This window comes from Hemitrygon akajei, chromosome 9 (assembly GCF_048418815.1).
Source record: "Hemitrygon akajei chromosome 9, sHemAka1.3, whole genome shotgun sequence".
NCBI lineage: Eukaryota > Metazoa > Chordata > Chondrichthyes > Myliobatiformes > Dasyatidae > Hemitrygon > Hemitrygon akajei.
In genome coordinates this window covers 69,565,166-69,588,048 of record NC_133132.1, presented here as the reverse complement: position 1 = coordinate 69,588,048, position 22,883 = coordinate 69,565,166, and the positions used below count along the sequence as shown (strand labels likewise).

Genomic DNA, 22,883 nt, shown 5'->3' with positions numbered 1-22,883 from the left:
TTTGCTGGTGAGATTGTAAGAATTTATGAGACAGGACTGCCTGCCACTGTGCTGTGCTGGACACTGACCTTTCACCTCTGGGTAAAAGATCATATCCAGACCAACTATGAGGCATAACACCCTCTCATTTGTCACAAAGGGCTTAGTATAAGTGCTTGGGTTCCTATTGGCTCTGGTCCTTCCCTGGGTACGTCTCAGTACAGATTCTATGTCTGAGAAGCAACTTGGATCTGCTCCAATTTACCTATTGGCACACCAGGTCCATAGCAGATGCCATTTCATTGCCTCTTTACTCAAGCCAGGGACATCTGGATAGCAAAGGTGCATACATCAGGATGTTCTTCATTGATTATAGCTCAGCATTCAATACCATCATCCCCTTAAAGCTAATCAATAAGTTTCAAAACCTTGGCTTCAATACCTCCTTGTGCAATTGTCCTTGATTTCCTCACTTGCAGACCCCAGTCAGTTTGAATTGGCAACATTTCCTCCTCAATCTCCATCATTGCAGATGAACCATAAAACTGTGAGCTTAGTCTCCTAATCTACTCACTTTACACTTATGACTGTGATGCTAAGCACAGCTCCAATGCTATATTTAAGTTTGCTGATGACACCATGGTCATTGGCTGAATCAGAAGTGGTGATAAATCTCCATACAGGACAGAGTTTGAAAATCTGGCTGTGTTGCCATAACAAAAGCCTCTTAAATGTCAGCAAGACCAAAGAGCTGAATATTGTCTTCAGGAGGAGGAAACTGGAGGTCCATGAGTCAGTTCTCATCGGGGGATCAGAGGTGAAGAGGATCAGCAACTCTAATTTCCTCGGAGTTATCATTTCAGAGGACCTGTCCTGGGCCCAGCGCACAAGTGGAATTATGAAGAAAGCATGATAGTGCCTCGACTTCCTGACAAATTTGCAAAGATTTGTGATGACATCTAAAACTTTGAGAAACTTCTATAGATGTGTGGTGGAGAGTATATTGACTGGTTGCATCACAGCCTGGTATGGAAACACCAACGCCCTCGAAAGGAAAATCCTATAGAAAGTAGTGGATGCAGCCCAGTCCATCAGGGGTAAATTCCTCCCCACCATTGAGAATATTTACACAGAACATTGTCACAGGAAAGAAGCATCCAACATCAAGGACACACACGATCCAGGTTATGCTCCCTTCTCACTGCTGCCATCAGGAAGAAGGTACAGGAGCCCCAGGACTCACACCACCATGTTTAGGAACAGTTACCACCCTTCAACTATCAGGCTCTTGAACCACAGAGGATAACTTCACTTAACTTTGCTTGCCCATTACTGAACTCTTCCCACAACCTATGGAGTCACTTTCAAGGACTCTTCATCCCATATTCTTGATATTTATTTATTATTTCTTAATACTTCTTTCTTTTTGTATTTGCACAATTTGTTGTCTTTTGCACACAGGTTGTCCTCCCTGTTGGTATAGGTTTTCATTAATTCTATTATACTTATTCGATTTATTGAGTATAGCCACAAAAATGAATCTCAGGGTGGTATATGGCGACATATATGTACTTGCATAATAAATTCACTTTGAATTTTGAAAAATGTTCACAGTTCAGTTAAGGTCTCACCTTTACAGGTAGGAAATGTATTGCAGGCATTTTGCAGAATCTCTGGCCCACGCTGCAGTCCTTCAGTGTCTTTACCTCGGGGTCCCAGGAGGCACCATCCAAGTAAAAACCAAACAGCACAGCCCCATCATCTGGAGCAGCTCTGCCCTGTAAGCAGAATGCTGGTTGAAGCTCAGTCTGTCCATCAGACCCTGCCCTGTATACACCCCCCAGAACCCATCCTGGGATATGAGGGGGTAAATAGGATAGATTCCCCCACATCAGAGGATGATAAAAATCGACGACATAGGTTTAGGGTCGGGGAAGAGATTTAGAAGGAATCTGAAGAGAAACTTTTTCTTCTTTTGGCAGGGATTGGGAACCAGAGTGATAGGACAGTGTGATTGAGGCAGTTGGTATGCAAATGGATGCAGCATGTAGAGAGACTGTGAGGACAGAAAGGTAGTTGGTAGGGCAAAATTGCATCAATGGGATGGGTTGAAGTGTCTATTTTAATGCATGAAATATCAGGAATAAGGGCGATGAACTTAGAGCATGGATCAGTATATAGAACTATGACATCTTAGCCATTACAGAGGCCTGGCTGTCACAAGGGCAGGAATGGCTGCTGAGTATTCCGAAGTTTCAATGTTTCAAATGGAACAGGGTAGAAGGTAAAAGAGGTAGGGGAGTGGCATTGCTACTCGAGGATAGTATCACAGCTGCAGAAAGGGAGGACGTCATGGCGGGATTGTCAACTGATTCAGTGTGGGTGTAAGTCAGAAACGGGAAGGGAGCAGTCATTTTATTAGGAATATTCTACAGACCCCCACCCCTATAGCAATAGAGACACTGAGGGCAGATTGGGAGGCAGATTTTGGAAAGGTGCAAAAATAATAGGGTTGTTGTCATGGGTGACTTCAACATCCCTAATACTGATTGCCACCTTCTTAGTGCAAATGGTTTAGATGGGCTGGAATTTGCTGGATGTGTCCAGGATAAATTCCTGACACAACATGTAGACAGGCTGACTGGAAAGACCATACTGCATCTGGTGCAAGGCAATGAACTAGGTCAGGTGTCAGACCTTTCAATGGGTGTGCATTTTGAAGACAGTGCCCACAAGTCTCTGATCTTTACCATAGCTTCGTACACAAACAGGAGGAGATGGTATGAGAAAGTATTTATTTGGGGGAGAGCGCATTATGATGTAATTAGGCATGAACTTGGGAGCGTAAATTTGGAATGGGTGTACACAGGGAAATACACAAAGGAAATGTGGATGTTGTTTAAGGAGCACTGCATAGAGTTCTTGATAGGTTTGTCCTGCTGAGGCAGGGATATGATGGTAGGGGGAAGGAAACACGGTTGACAAGAAATATGGAACATCTTTTCAAGAGGAAGTAAAAAGCTTAGGATTTAGAAAGCAAGAGTCAGACAGGATTCTAGAGAGTTACCAGGTAGCCAGGAAGGAGCTGAAGAATGGACTTAGGAGAGCTAGAAAAGTCCATAAAAGGCCTTGGTGAATAGGATTGAGGAAAACCCCCAAGGCTGTTCTCTGTGTAATTGTCCCAGGGACAATTAGAATGAGGGTAGGACTGATCAGGGATAGAAGATGAAAAGTACACAGATTTGGAGGAGATAGGGGAGCTGCTTAATGAATACTTTGTTTCAGTACTGCCCAGTGAGAGGACCTTGATGTTTGTGAGGAGAGCACAAAGCAAGCTGATACTTCAGAACATTTCAATGTTTAGAAAGAGGATGTACTGGAAGATTTGAAAAACATTAGGATAGATAAGTCCCTGGGGCTGGGTGGGATATTCAGGAAATAAGAGAAGAGATTGCTGTGCTTTTGGCAAAAATCTTTACATCCTCACTGGCCCAGGAACAGTACCATATGATTAGAGGGTGGCAAATGTTATTCCTTATTTCATAAAAGGGAGAAGGGATAATCTTGGAAATTATAGATCAGTGAGTCCTACTTTGGTGGTGGCCAAACTATTGAAATTTCTTAGAGACAGGACTTATGAGCATTTGGAGAAGCATGGTCTGATTAGGGATAGTGAGCCTGGCTTTGTGAGAGGCAAGTCATACCTCATGAGCTTGATTGGATTCTTTAAGGATGTGGCAAAGCACATTGATAAAGGTAGAGCAGTAAATGTGATGTATATGGATTTTAGTAAGTTGATAGGGTGGTTAAAAAGGAATATGGGGTGTTGGTCTTCATTAGTCAGAAGACTGAGTTCAGAAGCCACAAAGAAATGTTGCAGCTCTATAAAAGATTAGTTAGACCACACTTGAAATATTGTGTTCAGTTCTGGTTGCCTCATTATAGGAAGGATGTAGAAGCTTTAGAGATGGTGCAGAGGAGATTTACCAGGATACTGCCTGGATTAGAGAGCATGTCTTATGAGGATATGTTGAGTGAGCTAAAGCTTTTCTCTTTGGAGCAAAAGAGGATGAGAGGCAACTTGATAAAGGTGTACAAGATGATAAGAGGCATACATCGAGAGGATAGCCAGAGGATTCTTCTCCAGGATAGAAATGGCTAATACAAAGGGGCATATTTTTAAGGTAATTGGAGGAAAGTATAGGGGGGCAGGTCAGGGGTAGGTTTTTTTACACAGAGAATGATGAGTGCATGGAATACCCTCCAGGGGTGGTGGTCATAGATGCAGATACATTAGAGGTATTTAAGAAACTCAGATAGGCATGGGTGATAGGAAAATGAAGGAGCTATGTGGGAGGGAAGACTTAGATTGATCTTAGGAGTAGGTTAAAACGTCAGCACAACGTTGTGAGTCCAAGGGCCTGGACTGTGCGGTAGCGATCTCTGTTCTATTTTTACGCAGAGAGCGGTGAGTACCTGGCAGTCTGCGAGACTGGTTGATGCTGGGTTACTGACAGTATTTAAGAAGTGTCCAGATAAGCACCTGAACCACGTTGGAATAGAGGAGATGGACCAAGTGCCCAATGGTTCCCATTGGTCAGCATGGGCAAGTTGGGCAAAGTGGCCTGATTTTTGCTGCATGATTCTATGGTTTTATGAATGACAAGAACTCTGAACGTACTTCACAATGTGCCCACAGCCATGCGGTGAGGTTACTTCCTGCACTTACCTTAAAGGCATTTGTCCAGGTATTGGATCGATGCTTTGTGAGGCTGGAATGATCCTCAGTGTCCTTACTGAAGGGTAGGATGTGGAAGCTGAAGGTGAGAGAATCCATCGGCACACCATGTTTCCGGGCATGGTTCTGTAATAGAGCCACCAGGAATCCTGCAAAGATGGTCATTAGTCTCAAGCCAAGCCAATTACTTCACTTCAACAACTCACCCACAGTGCAGGTAAAGATGATTCATTGCAGGAGTCTCAGTCCAGGGATCAATATCTGATTTGAGATCAATATGTGGTCTGGAGTCAATGTCCAGTCTGGGAGGTGGGGGTGTGGTTAATGTCCACTCTGGGGTCAACTTCCAGTCTGGGCCTAACATCTGGTTCTGGGTCAGTGTCTGGTCTGGGGGAAGGGTTTAGCCTCTGGTCCAGTGGACCTGCCCAGATTCCCATACCTGCTACAGTGTAAATGCCCAGTCCTGTTCCCATTACTATGTGAGTCTCCAGTACCAGACCCACTACAGACCTAGTTCAATGTGAATATCCACTCCCAAACCCTGTACTGTGTGAGTGCCCAGCCTTAGAGACAGTACAGTATGAATGCTCAGCCTCAGATCCCATAGCTGTGTCAGTGGCTTACCCTGTGGATAGAAGAATGCTGAAAGCCAGAAGGCAGATGGGTTCACGTTACAGGCCTGCTGGGTAACACTCCACTGGGATGCAGGTTTCTCCTGAAGAACCGCAATCCTGTGGTGATTTGGAAAGGTAAAGACATCTGAATCATACCGAGTAAGTTGATACCCAAGTTATATTTCAATCAACAGGAACTAAAGGAATGTCAAATACCAGAGGACTTGCATTTGAAGTGAGAAGGACAATGGAAGGGGACATTTAACAATATTGATGTCAGAGGGATCTTGGAGTCGAGCCCACGGCTCCCTGAAAGTGGTTGCATGAGTAGATAGGGCAGTAAACAAGGCATCATGCTTGCCTTCATTGATTGGGGCACTGAGCATAAAGTAAGGAAGTCATGTCGTGGCAATATAAAACACAGGTTAGGCTGCACATGAAGTATTGTGGCAGTTCTGGTTGCTGCATACAGGAAGGATGTGGAGGATTTGGAAAGCACACAGAAGAGGTTTACCAGGAGGTTGCCTGGATTAGAGGGCATCAGTTCTAAGGAGCGTTTGAACAAACTTGGATTATACTGCCTGGAGTGTCAAGCTGAGGTGATACATGATATAAGTCTATAAAATTGTGTATGACATATGTGGTGTAGACACTCAGAATCTTTGTCCCAGGAAAGAAACCTCAAGCACTAGAGAGCATGCATTTAAAGTTAGAGGCGGAAAGTTCAAAGGAGAAGTACGGAGATGTTATTTTTACAGTGTGGTGCGTGCCTGAAATGTGCTGCTAGGGATGGTGGTGAAAGCAAATATAATAGAGGTGTTACTTAGGGAAGTCACATAGGAAATGGAGGGATTTGGATCATATCAAGGCCAAAGATATTTAGTTTCATTTGGCAAGGGCCTGTTCCTGTTTTGCACTCTATATTCTGTGTTCTCGGGTTGAATGGGTGTCAAGTGTTTGGCTTTGTGTGGTTGGTATCTGGAGTCCAGCTAATTTCCCAGGGGTCAGGTTATGTTTTTGAAGTGTGGGGACCTACACAGCTACAGAATTTGTGGATCTGCCTGAGGGCTGAGGATTTTTCTTGAAGGTGGACCCTGGGATTGCATTGTTCTTACCTCTGTTGAGCACCTGCCACAAATTGCACTGACCAGGTCCTGAAAAAGTTCACTCGGTCTACGAGGTCATCGATCCATGACCCAAGAGGCTTGCATGAGTCATATGAATGGAGCTAAGTGGAAGGATACATGGTGGTGAACACCAGATTGAAAAGTGTCATGCACAGCTTGCATCAGTCTGTCTATTTTTAATGAAGCTGCTTCTGGAGCCATCACTCGAGAAGTATCTGGCTCTCTGTAATTCTCGCTGCAAGAAAACTGATGCTAAAAATACAGCGTAACATTGTAAAGTGTAATCAGCTTAACTGTTCCGTCAACCACATTAAAATGTTCTCACAGTCCTTATCCAAGGCAACAGCAAGCGTGACTTGATAGGATAATGAGTCATAAGACCATAAGATATAGGAGCAGAATTAGGCCATTTGGCCCTTTGAGTCTTCCTCACTATTTCATCATGTTTAATCCATTTTTCTCTCAGCCCCAATCTCCTGCCTCCCCCCTTTATCTATTCATGTCCTTACCAGACAAGAATTTATCAACCTCTGTCTTAAATATACACAAAGTCTTGGCCTCCACAGCTGCCTATGGCAGAGGATTCCACAGATTCACTGTTGTCTTGCTAAAAAATTCTTCCTCATTGTTGGCCTTCATTGCTAGAGGGATTGAATTCAAGAGCAGGGAGGTCATGCTGCAACTATACAGGGCCTGGATTACTGTGTGCAGTTCTGGTCTCCGTACTTGAGGAAGGATATACTGGCTTTGGAGGCAGTGCAGAGGAGGTTCACCAGGTTGATTCCAGGGATGAAGGGGTTAACCTATGAGGAGCGATTTAGTCACCTGGGACTATACTCTCTGGAGTTCAGAAGAATGAGAGGGGATCTTATAGAAACATACAAAATTTTGAAAGAGATGGATAAGACAGAAGTAGGAAAGTTGTTTCCATTGGTAGGTGAGACTCGAACTAGGGGACATTGCCTCAAGATTCAGGGGAGAAGATTTAGGATGAAGATGAGGAGAAACTGATTTTCCCAGAGAGTGGCGAGTCTGTGGAATTCTCTGCCCAGGGAAGCAGCTGAGGCTTCTTTACTAAATATATTTAAGAAACAGTTTGATAGATTTTTACATAGTAAGGGAATTAAGGGTTATGGGGAAAAGGCAGGTAGATGGAGCTGAGTTTACGGATAGATCAGCCATGATCTTATTGAATGGCAGGGCAGGCTTGATGGGCCGGATGCTTACTCCTGCTCCTCTTTCTTATGTTCTTATCTCCATTCTAAAAGGATGCCCCTCTATTCTGAGGACATGTCCTTTGGTCTTAGACACCCCTACCATAGGAAATATCCTTTCCACATCACTCTTCCACCATTCAATAGGTTTCAATGAGATCACCCCTCATTTTTCTGAATTCTAGTGAATACAGGCCCAGAGTATTCAAGCACCCTCCATCCAAATCAATGACATAATGTAAAAATAATTGGTCCCAACACAGACCCTTGTCCCCAGCAGCCAACGAGAAACGGCTCCCTTTATTCCCACTCTTTGCCTCCTGCCAATCAGCCACTGCTTTATCCATGCCAGAATCTTTCCTGTAATACCATGGGCTTGTAGCTTGTTAAGCACTCTCATGTCTGGATGTGGTTCAAGACTGGGTTGTGGTGCAGTAAGGCCGTCTCCTGTTTCGGCTTTACTGGTTAAAATGGGACAATTACTCTTACAGCTGCGGAGGGTGAAGTTGATGTTAACATACTGGATTAATATGAGGGGACAGAGAAATGATCACCTTGTTAGAAGGGTGTTGGAAGACTGTTGGGAAAATCACAAGAAGAATATTTTTAGTTTTCGGTGGCTGGGTTCTTATCATGCTAGGTTTGCTGCATTATGCAATATGACCCACTGTAGCTTTTTTCAATAACCCCACATTGTTTTTTTCCCCATGACTTTAGTTGATTTTAGGTTACATGATTTAATGAAGTCCAAGCATCTTGATATGCCTTAGAGTCTGTTGGTTCATCAATATGTTAAGGAAAATTATTGTGATATGTTAAACATTTTTATTGATGGATCAAAAGATGATATAACAGGCCCGTCATGATGCTCAGCTTTTCCTCCACCACCTCCATCTCTGAGTAAAATTCTTTGGCAAGGGTTCTCCACCCCACACTGATGATCCCTTCTCCTGTCTTCAATCCTCCTCCTCTTCCTGGACACCCTGCTCTGGATCTTTTCATTGACAAATGCCAATGGGATATCAGCCATCGACATGCCTCTCTCCAATTCAAACCTGACCTCTTCCGAACGCTCTGCTCTCCACTCCCTCTGCACGAATCCTAACCTCACCATCAAACCAGCAGATAAAGGGGGTGCTGTAGTAGTCTGGCAGACTGACCTCTACCTTGGTGAGGCCCAACGACAACTCTCAGGCACCTCCTCTTACTTACCCCTCAAAGAGGATTCCACTAAGGAGTACCAGGCCATTGTTTCCCACACCATCACTGACCTTATTAGCTCTGGGGATCTCACATCCACTGCCACTAACCTCATACTGTAGTTCCTGCACACCACACCTTCCATTTCTACCTCCAATCCAAGATCTACAAACCCACTCATCCAGGTAGGCTGAACTCATATCAGCATGCCTTGACTCAGTTTTATCCCCCACCCCCAACCCAGTTCAGTCCCTTCCTACCTACATGCATGACACTTCACACGCTCGGGATCTTTTCAATGATTTCAAGTTCCCTGGCTCCATCATCTTATTTCCAGTTTCTATACACCTTTATCCCCCACCAGGAAGGCCTCAAAGTTCTCTATTCCTTTCTGGACACCAGACCCAACCAGTTCCCCTCCACCACCACTCTCGTCCATCTAATGGAACTTGTCCTCACTCTTAATAATTTCTCCTTCGGCTCCTCCCACTTCCTTCAAACAGAATGTGTAACCATGGGCACTCACCCAGCTAAACCTGCCTTTCTGTCACCTAAGTAGAACAGTCTATGTTCCAAACCTACACAGGTGTTTGTCTCCCACTTTTCCTAAGCTACATTGACGACTGCGTTGGTGCTGCTTCCTGCACCCATGTGGAGTTTGTCAACTTCATCAACTTTTCGTCCAACTTCCATCCTGCCCTCAAATTTACTTGGTCCATTTCTGCCACCTCCCTCCCTTTTCTCAATCTCACTGTCTCAATCTCTGGAGACAACTTATCTACCAATGTCTATTATAAACCCATAGACTCTCACAGCTCCCTGGACTATACCTCTTCCCACCCTGTAACTTGTAAAAACGCCATCCCCTTCTCTCAGTTCCTCTGTCTCTGCCAAATTTGCTCTCAGGATAAGGTTTCCATTCCAGAACAAAGGAGATGTCCTCCTTTTTCAAAGAAAGTGGCTTCCCTTCCTCCACTATCAACGCTGCTCTCAACTGCACTCTTCTTGTCCTCACCTACCACCCCACCAGCCTCTGTGTCCAGCACATAATTCTCCAGAACTTCTGCTGTCTCCAACAGGATCCCACCACCAAGCACATCTTTCCCTCCCCCCACTTTCTGGTTTCTGCAGAGATCACTCGCAAATTCCCTTGTCCATTCATCCCTCCCCACTGTTCTCCCTCATGGCACTTATCCTTGCAAGCGGAACAAGTGTTACACCTGCCCCTACACCTTCTCCCTCACTACCATTCAGGGCCCCAAACAGTCCTTCAGGTAAGGTGACACTTCAACTGTGAGTCTGTTGGGGTCATATACTGTGTCTGGTGCTCCCAGTGTGGCCTGTATGTCAGTGAGACCCGAGGTAGATTGGACAACCGCTTTGCCGAGCACCTACACTCCATCTGCCAGAAGATGCAGGATCTCCCAGTGGCCGCTTCCATATCCCATTCCCATTTTGACAGGTCAGTCCATGGCCTCCTCTACTGTCACAAGGAGGCCACACTCAAGTTGGAGGAACAACACCTTATATTCTGTCTGGGTAGCCTCCAACTTGATGGCATTAACATCGATTTCTCGAACTTCTGGTAATGCAATCCCACCTCCTTCATCATCCCCTTTTAACTCTCTCACCTTATCTCCCTGCCTGCCCATCACCTCCCTCTGGTGCTCCTCCCCCTTTTTTCTCTTACATGGCCTTCTGTCCTCTCCTATCAAAGTACCCTTTCTCCAGCCCTGTATCTCTTTCACCAATCAACTTCCCAGTTCTTTTCTTCATTCCTCTCCCTCCTGGTTTCATTATCACCCTGTCTTTCTCTCTCCCCTCCCCACCTTTTAAATCTACCTCTCACCCTTTTCTTTCTCCAGTCCTGCTCAAAACATTGCCTGCTGAGCTCCTTTTGTGCGTGTTGCTTGGATTTCCAGCATCTACAGATTTTCTCTTGGGAATCTGGGAATGTTGGTGTGGCTGTTTTTGTGCCTGAATTACAGGTAACAATAAAGAAATGTTTTACTAACCATTTATCAATATATTGGTTACCATCATTTTGGGCTTATAGTGGGTGGAGGAAATTTGTCCTTGCAAAGTTATAATTTGTTCAAATTTGTTTTCGGTTTTGACTAGTCTTAAAACAGGTCATTCTAGCAGTAGGTCAGATTTACTGTTGGAAGTTCTTCAAACTTTATTTCATATAGAAGGTTTTGGTTTACATGCCTTTTTCCAGCACAAAGAAGTGTTGAGGGAATGAGTGGGTTGATTGTCTGTCAAAAGTTCAACTGTGGATATTGACATTCTACTTAGCAAATCAGAAGCTCAGGGGTTGGTGGGGCTAAAACCTAGGGATTATGGTAAGACTTGTGCAATAATGGGCATAACGGGAGACACCTTTACAGAATACATAAAACTGTTGGATTGATGGGAGAAGGGGGTAGAACAAGAAGGGAAGGAATTATATTGGCTCGTCTTAGGACTGGCCATACTAGGCAAAATTATTCCTTATACCTTGTTGGAAAATATCACTCTAGGGTGTGTGGGTTTTGTCATTATTATGAAACAGTTGAACATATTCTTTTACAATGTGAAGCATATAAGGTTGAAAGAAAGCAAATGCAGGCTGCATAACTATCTTTAATGGTTGATAGTTTTCATGTAAAAGCTTTAAGTTATGGGAGTGACTTTAATTTAATTACAATATTGTCTTATTTTCAATCTATAGGGCTTTTTGGGGTAACTTAGTTTTCATTTGGAAAGAAATAGTAAGGGTTTTATTTCCAAACTTTCCACACCACACTTCAGTCCAGTTGGTGCCAGTAATGCACCATTAAGTTGGACTGCCAACCGCCATTATTAGTCAGAAGAAGAAGATAAAACTGCCTTGTCAAAGGCCTTCTGAAAATCTAAGTACACAACATCAACCGATTCTCCTTTGGCTATCCTGCTTGTTAAGAAATTTTTGCTCAAAGAATTCCAACAGATTTGTCAGACAAGATTTTCTCTTGAGGAAACCATGCTAACTATGGCCTATTTTATCATGTGCCTCCAAGTACCCGAAACCATATCCTTAACAATCAAATCCTACATTTTCCCAACCACTGAGGCCAGACTAACTGCCCTATAGTTTCCTTTCTTTTGTCTCTCTCCCTTCTTGAAGAGTCGTGTGACATCTGCAATTTTCCAGTACCCCGGAACCATTCCAGAATCTAGTGATTCTTGAAAGATCATTACTGACGTCTCCACGGTCTTCTTACACCATCTGATCCAGGTGACTTATCTACCTTCAGACCTTTCAGTTTCCCAAGCACCTTCTCTGTGGTAATGGTAACTTCACACACTTCATGACTCCTGACAGCTGGAACTTCCACCCTACTGCTAGTGTCTTCCACAGTGAAGACTGATGCAAAGTACTTATTCAGTTCATCCACCATTTCCTTGTCTTCCATTATCGTCATGGTCCCGACCATTAATTCCCCATATTCTTTTAATTCCCTTTGATTGCGACACACCTGATTCTCATCTAAACCTGCAGCATAAATACCCCGGCTTTGCATCCGCTCATTGCCAGATTGTTGATTTAGCCAGTGTGGTAATTCAAGTTCCTGGCTGCTTAAGATTGTGTATCCTAAGTTTTACTTCTGTACTGAGGTTTACCTGTGTAACTCTGTCTCTCTGTGTCAAGGTAAGTATTGCCTGCCGTTTGCCTTTCCATTTGCCATTCAGCTCAGCAACGCTCCGTGTCAAGATAAGGGTTGCCTGCCGCCTGTCTGCTGTCCAACTCCAGCAACGCTTCGTGTCAAGTTCCAGCCACGCTCACATCCTCATCTTCATTCTAGCTCTATCTTTGTGCCAGTGTCCTGCATTTGGGTTCACCCCGTTCAGTGCAACAATTACTACCTCTCCAGCATCGTTTTCCAGCAGTCCAATATCCACTCTTGCCTTGGTAACATGCTGTAAGCTTTCACTGATAATGTAATGGTTTCTCTGTAGCAGCAATGTTTGGGTTAACGGGGTTTGGAATGCTGTTTTCTTTCTTGTGAGTCTGGAAGATAAATTTTTGCAGTCTTTTGCCGGGGAGAGATGAGGAGAGAAGACGCAAATGGAGGGAGTTGGTAGACTGCCGGATGGGGTGGACTTGGAGTGAGGGTCCAAAGGGCAGCGATGATCAGAGGAGGTTGATGGTGGAAGACCGGCTTATCAGGGAGATCCAACATTGTGCAATAGACAGTTTCATAAGAATGGGCCCTTTTTCTTTTTTCTCGTTGTCTTTATAACCATATAGCCAAAGTAAGAATTATAAAGCTTAATCATTTAATCGCATATTGTGTACTGTTTGTTATTTCGGGGTACTGATTTGTAACAGGGAACACACCGCGCAGCATCCACCCAAATGAGATTTTTGTTTTAAGTTTGGCCAGATCGGGGGCTATCACCCCCTATATTAAGCTGCTAGCGGAAGTGAGAGTTACACCTCTTTTTGACACTTTATGTATCTGAAGAAACTGTTGGTATCCTTTTTAATATTATTGGCTTCCTTATTTTCACATTCCATCTTTACTTTCTTAATGACTTTTCTTTTGTTGCCTTCTGTTGGTTTTTAAAAGCTTCCCAATCCTCTAACTTCCCACTGATTTTTGCTCTATTATATGCCCTTTGGCTTTTATGTTGGCTTTCACTTCCCTTGTTAGCTATGGTTGTGTCATCTTGCTTTTAGAATACTTCTTACTCTTTGGGATGTATATATCTTCTGCTTTCTGAATTGCTTCCAGAAACTCCAGCCGTTGCTGCTCTGCCATCATCCCTGCCAGTGTTCTTTTCCAATCAATTCTGGCCAACTCCTCTCTCAGCCTCTGTAATTCCCTTTACTCCACTGTAATACTGATACGACTGACTTTAGCTTCTCCTTCTCAGATTTCAGGGTGAACTCGATCATATTATGATCACTTTCCCCTAAGGGTTCTTTTACTTCAAGCTCTCTAATCAGTTCCATTTCCTTGCACAACACCCAATTTAGAATAGCTGATCCCCCAGTACATTCAACCAGGAGCTGCTCTAAATACCACCTCGTAGGCCTTCTAGAAATTCCCCCTCTTGGAATGCCACATCAACCTGATTTTCCCAATCTACCTGCATATTGAAATTCTCCATGACTATTGTAACATTGCCATTTTGGCATGCATTTTCTAACTCCTGTTGTAACTTGTAGACCACTTCCTTACTACTGTATAACTCCCATAAGAGTCTTTTTACCTTAGCTCTATCCAGAATGATTCATCTTCTCACCCTCAGTCACCTCTTTCAAATAATTTAATTTCATTTTTTACCAACAGAGCCACCCCATTTCCTCTGCCTTCCTGCCTGTCCTTTTGATACAATGTGTATCCTTGGACATTAAGCTCCCAGCTATAATCTTCATTTAGCCATGATTCAGTGATGCCTACATCATACTTGCCAATCTGCAACTGCGCTGCAAGTTCATTGACCTTATTCTGTATATTGTGCACTTTCAAATTTAACACCTTTAGTCTTGTATTCATCTTTTTCAATTTTGTCTGCCTTTTATGTAACAACTCATCCTGTTGACTGTAAATTTGCCCTTGCTAGGAGTCTCTCTGCACATCGCCTTTCTTTGTAAACCAACTACCTCATCTTTTTGCCAAGCTGTATCGGCCTAGTGCCCTAGTGCCCTGTATCAGCCCTTGGACACCATTGGTGGCATGGAGAGGGGAGACTTGCAGTATGGGCAACTGCTGGTCTTCCATACAACCTTGCCCAGGCCTCAGTCAACATCGAAGTCGATGGACAGCCAAAGAAGAGGAGACATCATCTTTAGCACCGTCACTCTGGTTCCCATCATCCTACCAAATTAATTTAAACCTACCCAAACAACTCTAGCCAATCTTCCTGCGATGATATTGGGCCCCCTTAAGTTAAGGTGTAACCTGTCCCTTTTGTACAGGTCATACCTTCCCTAGAAGGGATTACAATGATCCATAAATCTGAACTCCTGCCCCCTGCACCAATTCCTCAGTCCCACATTCACCTGCCAAATCATCCTCACTGGCACGTGGCAAAGGCAGCGATCCACAGATTACTATGCTGGAGGTCCTGCCTCTCAGCTTTCTACCTAGCTCCCTAAAATCTCTCTTCAGGACTTCACCACCTTGTCTCCCTATGCCATTGGTGCCAATATGTTCCAAGATCTCTGGCTGCTCACAATCACCCTTGAGAATGCCACGGACACGATCCTGTATCATCATGTAAAGTTACTGGCTTGGTCAGAGTCATACAACATGGAAACAAGACTTTCAGCCCAACTCATCCACGCTGACCAAGGTGCCCTTTACCTCAGAAAAAATCTGTGTGCATTCATTCTATTTATCCACCTCATGATATTATAGATCTCTATAAAATTGTCTTCAATGTTTCAAGGAATAAAATGCTAGCCTACCTAACATCTCCCTATAACTTAGGCCCTCAAGTATTGGCAACATTGTTGTAAACCTTTTCTGAACTCTTTCCTGTTTAATAATGTTTGTAGTCCCTTAGCTCTTTGTTCCTCCTTCCACCATGTGTACTGCCATGGCCAAGAAAGTACACCACTTCCTATACTCCCTCAAGAGCTTAAAGAAATTTTGCTTGCCCCCTTTGACCCTCACCATTTTTTATTGGTGCACCACAGAAAGCACCCTATCAGGATGATTTGACCTGATAAAGGCAGCAGACAGTGTCCTGCTTTACAGCATCAGTAACACGGGTTCAATTCTGCTGTTGTTTGTAAGGACTGTGTATGTTCTCTCCATGACTACAAGAGTTTCCTCCAGATGCCCAGCTTCCTTTCACATTCCAAAGATGTAAGAGTTAGTAAGTTGTTGGTGTAATACACACAAAATGCTGGTGGAACGCAGCAGGCCAGGCAGCATCTATAGGGAGAAGCGCTGTCAATGTTTCGGGCCGAGACCCTTCGTCAGGACTAACTGAAAGGAAAGATAGTAAGAGATTTGAAAGTAGGAGGGAGAGGGGAAAATGATAGGAGAAGACCGGAGGGGGTGGGGTGAAGCTGAGAGCCAGAAAAGTGATTGGCAAAAGGGATACAGAGCTGGAGAAGGGAAAGGATCATGGGACGGGAGGCCTAGGGAGAAAGAAAGGGGGAGGGGAGCCCCAGAGGGAGATGGAGAACAGGCAGAGTGATGGGCAGAGAGAGAAAGAAAAAAAGGGAGGGGGAAAAAAAACTAAATATATCAGGGATGGGGTAAGAAGGGGAGGAGGGGCATTAACGGAAGTTAGAGAAGTCAATGTTCATGCCTTCAGGTTGGAGGCTACCCAGCCGGTATATAAGGTGTTGTTCCTCCAACCTGAGAAATTGGAGGAACAACACCTTATATACCGGCTGGGTAGCTTCCAACCTGATGGCATGAACATTGACTTCTCTAACTTCCATAAATGCCCCTCCTCCCCTTCTTACCCCATCCCTCCATCCCTGATATATTCAGTTTTTTCCCCCCTCCCTTTTTTTCTTTCTCTCTCTGCCCATCACTCTGCCTGTTCTCCATCTCCCTCTGGTGCTTCCCCCCCCCTTTCTTTCTCCTGAGGCCTCCCGTCCCATGATCCTTTCCCTTCTCCAGCTCTGTATCCCTTTTGTCAATGACCTTTCTCGCTCTCAGCTTCACCCCAGCCCTCCGGTCTTCTCCTATCATTTTGCATTTTCCCTCCCTCTCCTACTTCCAAGTCTCTTACTATCTTTCCTTTCAGTTATTCCTGACGAAGGGTCTCGGCCCGAAACGTCGACAGCGCTTCTCCTTATAGATGCTGCCTGGCCTGCTGTGTTCCACCAGCATTTTGTGTGTTGCTTGAATCTCCAGCGTCTGCAGATTTCCTTGAAGTTGTGGGTGTATTACATTTCTGCCAAAAGCACGCTAACATGAGCAGACTGCCCTCAGCACATCCACAGACTGACACAACTGATACATTTCAGTCTTTGTTTTGATGTCCATGTGACAAATAAAGTTAATCTTTAGTATGGCAACTATTTGAGAATGCAAGAAAATGTTAAGACTTATCGACACAGCTCAGCTCATCATGGAATAGAGCTTCCCCTCCATGGACTCTTGTCTACACTTCTCGCTGCCTTGGCAAAATAGGCAACATTATCAAAGACCCCACCTATCCTGGGCATTCCCTCTATTCCTCCTCCCATCGGGCAGAAGATACAAAAGTTCGAAAGCACGTGCCTCCAGTCTCAAGGACAGCTTTTAAGATTATTTTAAGACAGTTATAAGACTGTTGAAGTCACCTGGTATAACAAGGTGAACTCTTGACTTACCTTGTTATGGACCTTGCACCTATTACCTACCTGCACAGTGCTTTCTCAGTAACTGTTAACACATTGTGTAATTATTTTTCCACAGAGCAGTGATGTGATAAAGTAATCTGTATGGATGGCATGCAAAACAAAGTTTTTCATTGTGTCTTGGTACATGTGACAATAATAAACCAACTTACAAACTTACCTGCCAAAGTTTGGGCATCTTGAGGCTAAGGAAGCAGTTGTACATCTCCTCCAGTGTGGGGGTCAGGATAATCTTCCCCTTCACCCCTTGGCATAGGGAGTTCAGCGAGGAAATAACCACTTGCAGCAGTTGGTTGTAGCAATTGATCTCATGCCGCAGCACCGTCAGTAGCGGAAAGTTTGCCAAGCAATCAAACCCTAGTGAAGATGAAGGGAGATGGTGGCTGAGGCAGCAGTAACTCACAAGAACTCAAAAGCAGCGGGGAATGGGAACACTTGGGGCAGTGACACATTGCTGCCGGGAATGTACTGACAGACCACTGTACAAAATGCTGTGTTTCTCTTCCTTTCAGAGTACGACCCTGAGGGGCAACTTCTTCACCCATAGGGTGGTCTGTATACAGAATGAGCTACCAGAAGAAGAGTTTGAGGCAGTTACATTAACAACATTTAGAAGGTACTTGGACTGATACATAGATAGGAAAAGTTTGGGATACAGACCAAACACAGGCAAATGGGACTAACTTACTGTAGATGGGAAGTTTGGTTGGCAAGGACCAGTTGGGCTGAGGTGTCTGTTTCTGCACTGTACGACTCTATTGCTCTAAAATTCCTGCAAGCAGAGGTTATGAGCAGTGATGGTATTCGTGGGGAATATCCACTGAACTACTGTTAACCCAGGAGTGATGGTTGGGAAGCATGAAGCTTGTTGGAAAGCTCAGCTCTAAAATACTGGTAGAAGAACTGGTGATCAGATTCCACCATGTTTGGATGGGGGTGGGGATGAGGAGATACCATCCCACCTGTCAAAAAACCCTCAAGAAAATGTGTGTCAATCAAGCCCCCATCACTCCTTAAAAGTCCAGATTGTCCAGACTTCCTTCATAAGGGAAGCAAATCCTGGTATCAGCCCAGAAACCCTCTCTGAATGCACCTATATCCTTTCTTTGGTAAGAAGATGAAACAATACTCTGGATATGATCTGAACAATGCCCCAAATAATGGATGGATATGGCCTATTTCTGTGCAAAACCTTTTACTAATAACTATAAAGTTCATACACAGTAATTACCTGCTATACCTTCAGACTAAAATTGGGTGAATCATGTGGTTGGATCCCCCAGATTCTCTGCAATTTACAGCTCAGAAATCCATTGAGGTAAAATGCAATGTCACATGTCCCCACATTATCCTCCATTTCTTTGACCTTTGCCCCCACACACAAAGCTATCTACAACTCTTTGTAAGTATCTCTGCCTCCTAGCCCCAGGAGCTCTGGTTTGATCCCAGTCTCTGGTGCTGTTGAGAGTTTGCATGTTCTCCCTGTGACTGCATAGGTTTCTATGGATGCTCCAGCTTCTTCCCACATCCCAACGATGTATTGGTGGGTTAATCTACATAGACTGTACCCCTCCCAGAGATATGTGGCAAAATAATCCAAAGGGCAGCTCTTGAGCATATGTGTGAGACAATACGCTGAGGGGGAAATGGATTGTTGGGTTCACTCTGCTGGGTGTCAGTAAGGTATGCCAAATGGCTTCCTTCTGTATTCCTTCTACCTTCCTTCTCCAGATACTAGGGTCCAAGATATCTCAGAGTGACTGCAGAAGATCCTCAAGAGAGAGGGTAAGCAGCCTGAGGTCGTGGTGCACACGTACAAATGATATACTGCAGGTAGAAAGGGGAAGTGGTCTGACACAGTGACTAAAGGGAGTTAGGGGAAGAGTCGGAAGAGCAGGACCCCCAGGGTAGTAATCTCTGGATTACTCCCAGTACCACATGCTAGTCAGGGCAGGAATAGGATGATAGTAAAGATGAAGCAGTGGCTGTGGAAGTGGTGGTGCAGAGGGCAGGCAGGGTTTCAGATTTCTGGACCATTGGGATCTCTTCTGGGGAAGTATGACCTTTGGAAAAAAGAAGGACGGTTCACAGCTGAACCTGAGGGGTCCAATATCCTTGTGGGCAGAATTGCTAGAGCTGTCGGAGAAGGTTGGAAATGGGAACCAGAGTGAAAGGGCTGTGGTTGGGGCAAGTACTATACAAGTTGATGCAGCGTGTAGTTAGACTGTGAAGAGATCCTGACAGGCAGATGATAGGGCAAAATTGCAGTCAGTGGGATGAGCTGAAGTATAACATGGGGGCAAAATTGAAAAGGATGATGAATACAGGACTGAAGGTGTTATATTTGAAAGCACGCATGATCAGAATAAGGTAGATGACCTTCTAGAGCAATTAGAGTTTGGTGGGGATGACGCTGTGGGCATCTCTGAGTCATGGCTGAAAGAAGACTATAGTTGGGAGCTTAACATCTAAGGATAAACCCTGTATCGAAAGATAGGCAGGTAACCAGAAGGGGATGGTAACATAAGATTGGAAGATGTAGAACTCTTGTGGGTATAGTTAAGAAACTGCAAGGATAAAAATACCTTTATATCAAACAGCCAATATCAAATCAAGGAGCCAAATATCAAATATCAAAGAGCCAAAAGTAAACACAAAGTACGCTGCAGATGCTGTGGTCAAATCAAGATGTACAAAAAAGCTGGATGAACTCAGCAGGTCGGGCAGCATCTGTTGAAAAGTAGAAGGAGGCAGAATCATGAGAGAGGTGATAGGCAGCTAGAAGCGGAGGCAGAGTGAAAGTGGGATGGTGGGAGGGAGAGGGAGGGAATTACCAGAAGTGCAATTACTATCACCTCTCTCATGATTCTGCCTTCTTCTACTACCCATAGTGCTTTCCCCTTTCATTCCTTCTTCACCTCTCCAGCCTATCCCCTCCCTGCTTCCCCTCCCCCACCCCTTGATCTTTCCTCTGATTGGTTTTTCACCTGGCACCTTCCACCCTACCCGCACCTTCTTTATAGGGCCCCTACCCCCTCCTTCTTCAGTCCTGACGAAGGGTCTCGGCCTGAAACATTGACTGCTCATTTCAATGGATGCTGCCCGACCTGCTGAGTTCATCCAGCTTGTTTGTATGTCTTAAAGAGCCAGAAGTTATTTTTCAGATATATAGAGTAAAAGAGAAGTGAGAGTAGATATTGGACTGCTGGAACATGGCACTGGAGAGGTAGTAAAGGGGACAAAGAAATAGCAGATGAACTTAATAAGTATTTCATGTCATTTGTTACTGTGGAAGACACTAGGAGTATGCCAGAAATTTGAAAGTGTCAAGGAGTAGAGGTGAGTGTAGTTGCTACTCCTAAGGAGAGGTGGTTGTGAAGCTGAAAGGTCTGAAGATAGATAAATTACGTGGACCGGATAAACTACATCCCAGGGTTCTGAAACAGATAGTTGAAGACATTGTGGAAGCACTAGTAATGATCTTCAAGCAGCATTAGATTCTGGAATGGTTCTAAAGGACCGGAAAATTACAAATTTCACTCAATCCTTTCAAAACTGGGGGGGGGGGTGTGCTGGGGGGTGGAAGAAAGGAAATTATCGGTCACTTAGCCTGATCTCAGTGGTTGGGAAGATGTTGGAGTCCATTATTAAGGATAAGGGTTTTGGGTATTATGGAGTTGAGGGGATAATAAATCAGCCATGATGGAATGGCAGAGCAGACTCAATGGACCAAGTGGCCAGATTCTGCTCCTATGTCTTATGGACTTATGGTAATCAGGAAGTAGCCTCCTTACGTCTTCTTCACAACGTACTTTCCTAACTACCTTTTCAGCTGCTGAAACTTCAGTGCCTTCATCCAACTATTAAATAAGGAGGAGTTGCGTTGTGGATGGGAATGTACAGAGGGATGCTCTTCTGCATGGTGCTATAGTGGAGGAAGTATTGAGGGATTGGCAGTCGGGGCAGTACAGAGGGATTGCTACGCTGCAAGAGGAACAACAGAGAGAGTGCTTCACCAGTTGGAGAGACAGTACCAATGGCGGCTGAGCCGGCTGATGGGCAGAACAGAGCATACTTGTTTGTGGGTGCCCATCCTTAGGATGTGAAATACCTTTTGTTTTGTTCTTTTTTGACCTGTTCAAAAATAAGGCCCAAATCAGAGCCCAATACAGAACCTTGACACTACAGTCCATTGTTGGATGTCCTGTACTTAGGTGGCGGGAGGCAGCAGTAAAGGAGTCAGCATACACGAAGAAATCTGCACATGCTGGAAATTCAAGCAACACACACAAAATGCTGGTGGAACGCAGCAGGCCAGGCAGCATCTATTGGAAGAAGCACTGTCAACGTCTCGGCCCAAAACGTCAACAGTGCTTCTTCCTATAGATGCTGTCTGGCCTGCTGCATTCCACCAGCATTTTGTGGATGTTGCAACGAGTGAGCATATTTAGGTTTGTCTGTTTAGGAGCTCAGTTCACCACTGGCATCAATCACTTTCAGAGCAACACAGAAAAAGACCCAAAAATATGGTTTTCCCATTTAAATGATCACAGCCTATCTTCTACCTGTACTGTACATTCCCACCTCTTCTCACACTCCTTGATGCCCATTGTGTTGAGAAATCTATCAACCTCCTTCAATATACTCAGTGACTTGACCTTTGTCTCATGAGAATTCCACAAGCTCTGGTTTTCTGGTGAAGACATTACTTCTTAACTCATTTCTAAATGAAGAAGCTGGTCATTGACTTCAGAAGTGGGGCAAAGCTCTTGCCCCTGTCTGTATCAGTGGTACTGAAGTGGAAATATTTGACAGCTTCAAATTCTGAAATGTAAATGTCACTAATAGTCTGTCCTGGATGCTGTGGTCAAGAAAGCACAGGAATATCTTTACTTCCTTGGAGGGCCACTGAAATTCAGCATGAATCTTACCAACTTTTACACATGCACCATGTCAAGCATGCTATCTGAAAGTATTGCAGATTGGTATGGCGACAACTTTGCCCAAGACTACAAGAAACTGCAGAGAATTGTGGATACAGTTCAGCCCTTCATTCAGACAAGGCTCCCTCCAATAAAGTACAGAAGCCTGAAGGCTCACACTCAATGATTCAGGAAGAGCTTCTTCCTCTTCACCATCAGGTTGCTGAATGGTCCATGAACACTACCTTGTTATTCCTTTCTTTGCACTATTTATTTATTTCTTAATTTATGGAATTTTTTTTTTTGCCTTCTACTGCTGCCACAAAACAACACATTTTTCATCATATAAGACAGTGATAAGAAACCTGATTCTGTTTCTGTCTACCCTTCCTGCTACTTTGGGAAAGCAACCATCATAATCAAGAATCTATCCCAACCCAGTGATTCGATCTCTTCCCCTCACCCATTGGGCAGAAGGTACAGAAGCTTGAGAATACAACCCATCAGGCTCAAGGACAGCTTTTATCCATTGTTATCAAATGCTGAAGATGAACTCTTAATCTCCAATCTGCTCCATTGTGGTCCTTGCACTTTATGTCTACTTGCATTGCAACTGCAACACTATTATCCATTCTGTTTTTCTTTTTACTGTGTCAATGTACTTACGTATGGCTTGATCTATCTAGATGGCAAACCAAACAAAGTTCTTTTGTGGTATGTCACACATGTGACATTAATAAGCCAATGC

The 22,883-nt window shown here is 44.2% G+C and overlaps 1 protein-coding gene across 1 annotated transcript in view; it reads right to left on the bottom strand.

The window, feature by feature from the left end:
• LOC140732660 (dynein axonemal heavy chain 6-like) overlaps positions 1–22,883 on the bottom strand; it is a 549,473-nt gene that overhangs the window by 986 nt on the left and 525,604 nt on the right. Inside the window, 5 exon segments of the mRNA XM_073055353.1 lie at positions 1,611–1,757; positions 4,709–4,866; positions 5,342–5,448; positions 6,447–6,559; positions 17,374–17,570. Of these exon segments, the coding sequence (XP_072911454.1) occupies positions 1,611–1,757; positions 4,709–4,866; positions 5,342–5,448; positions 6,447–6,559; positions 17,374–17,570 (722 nt within the window).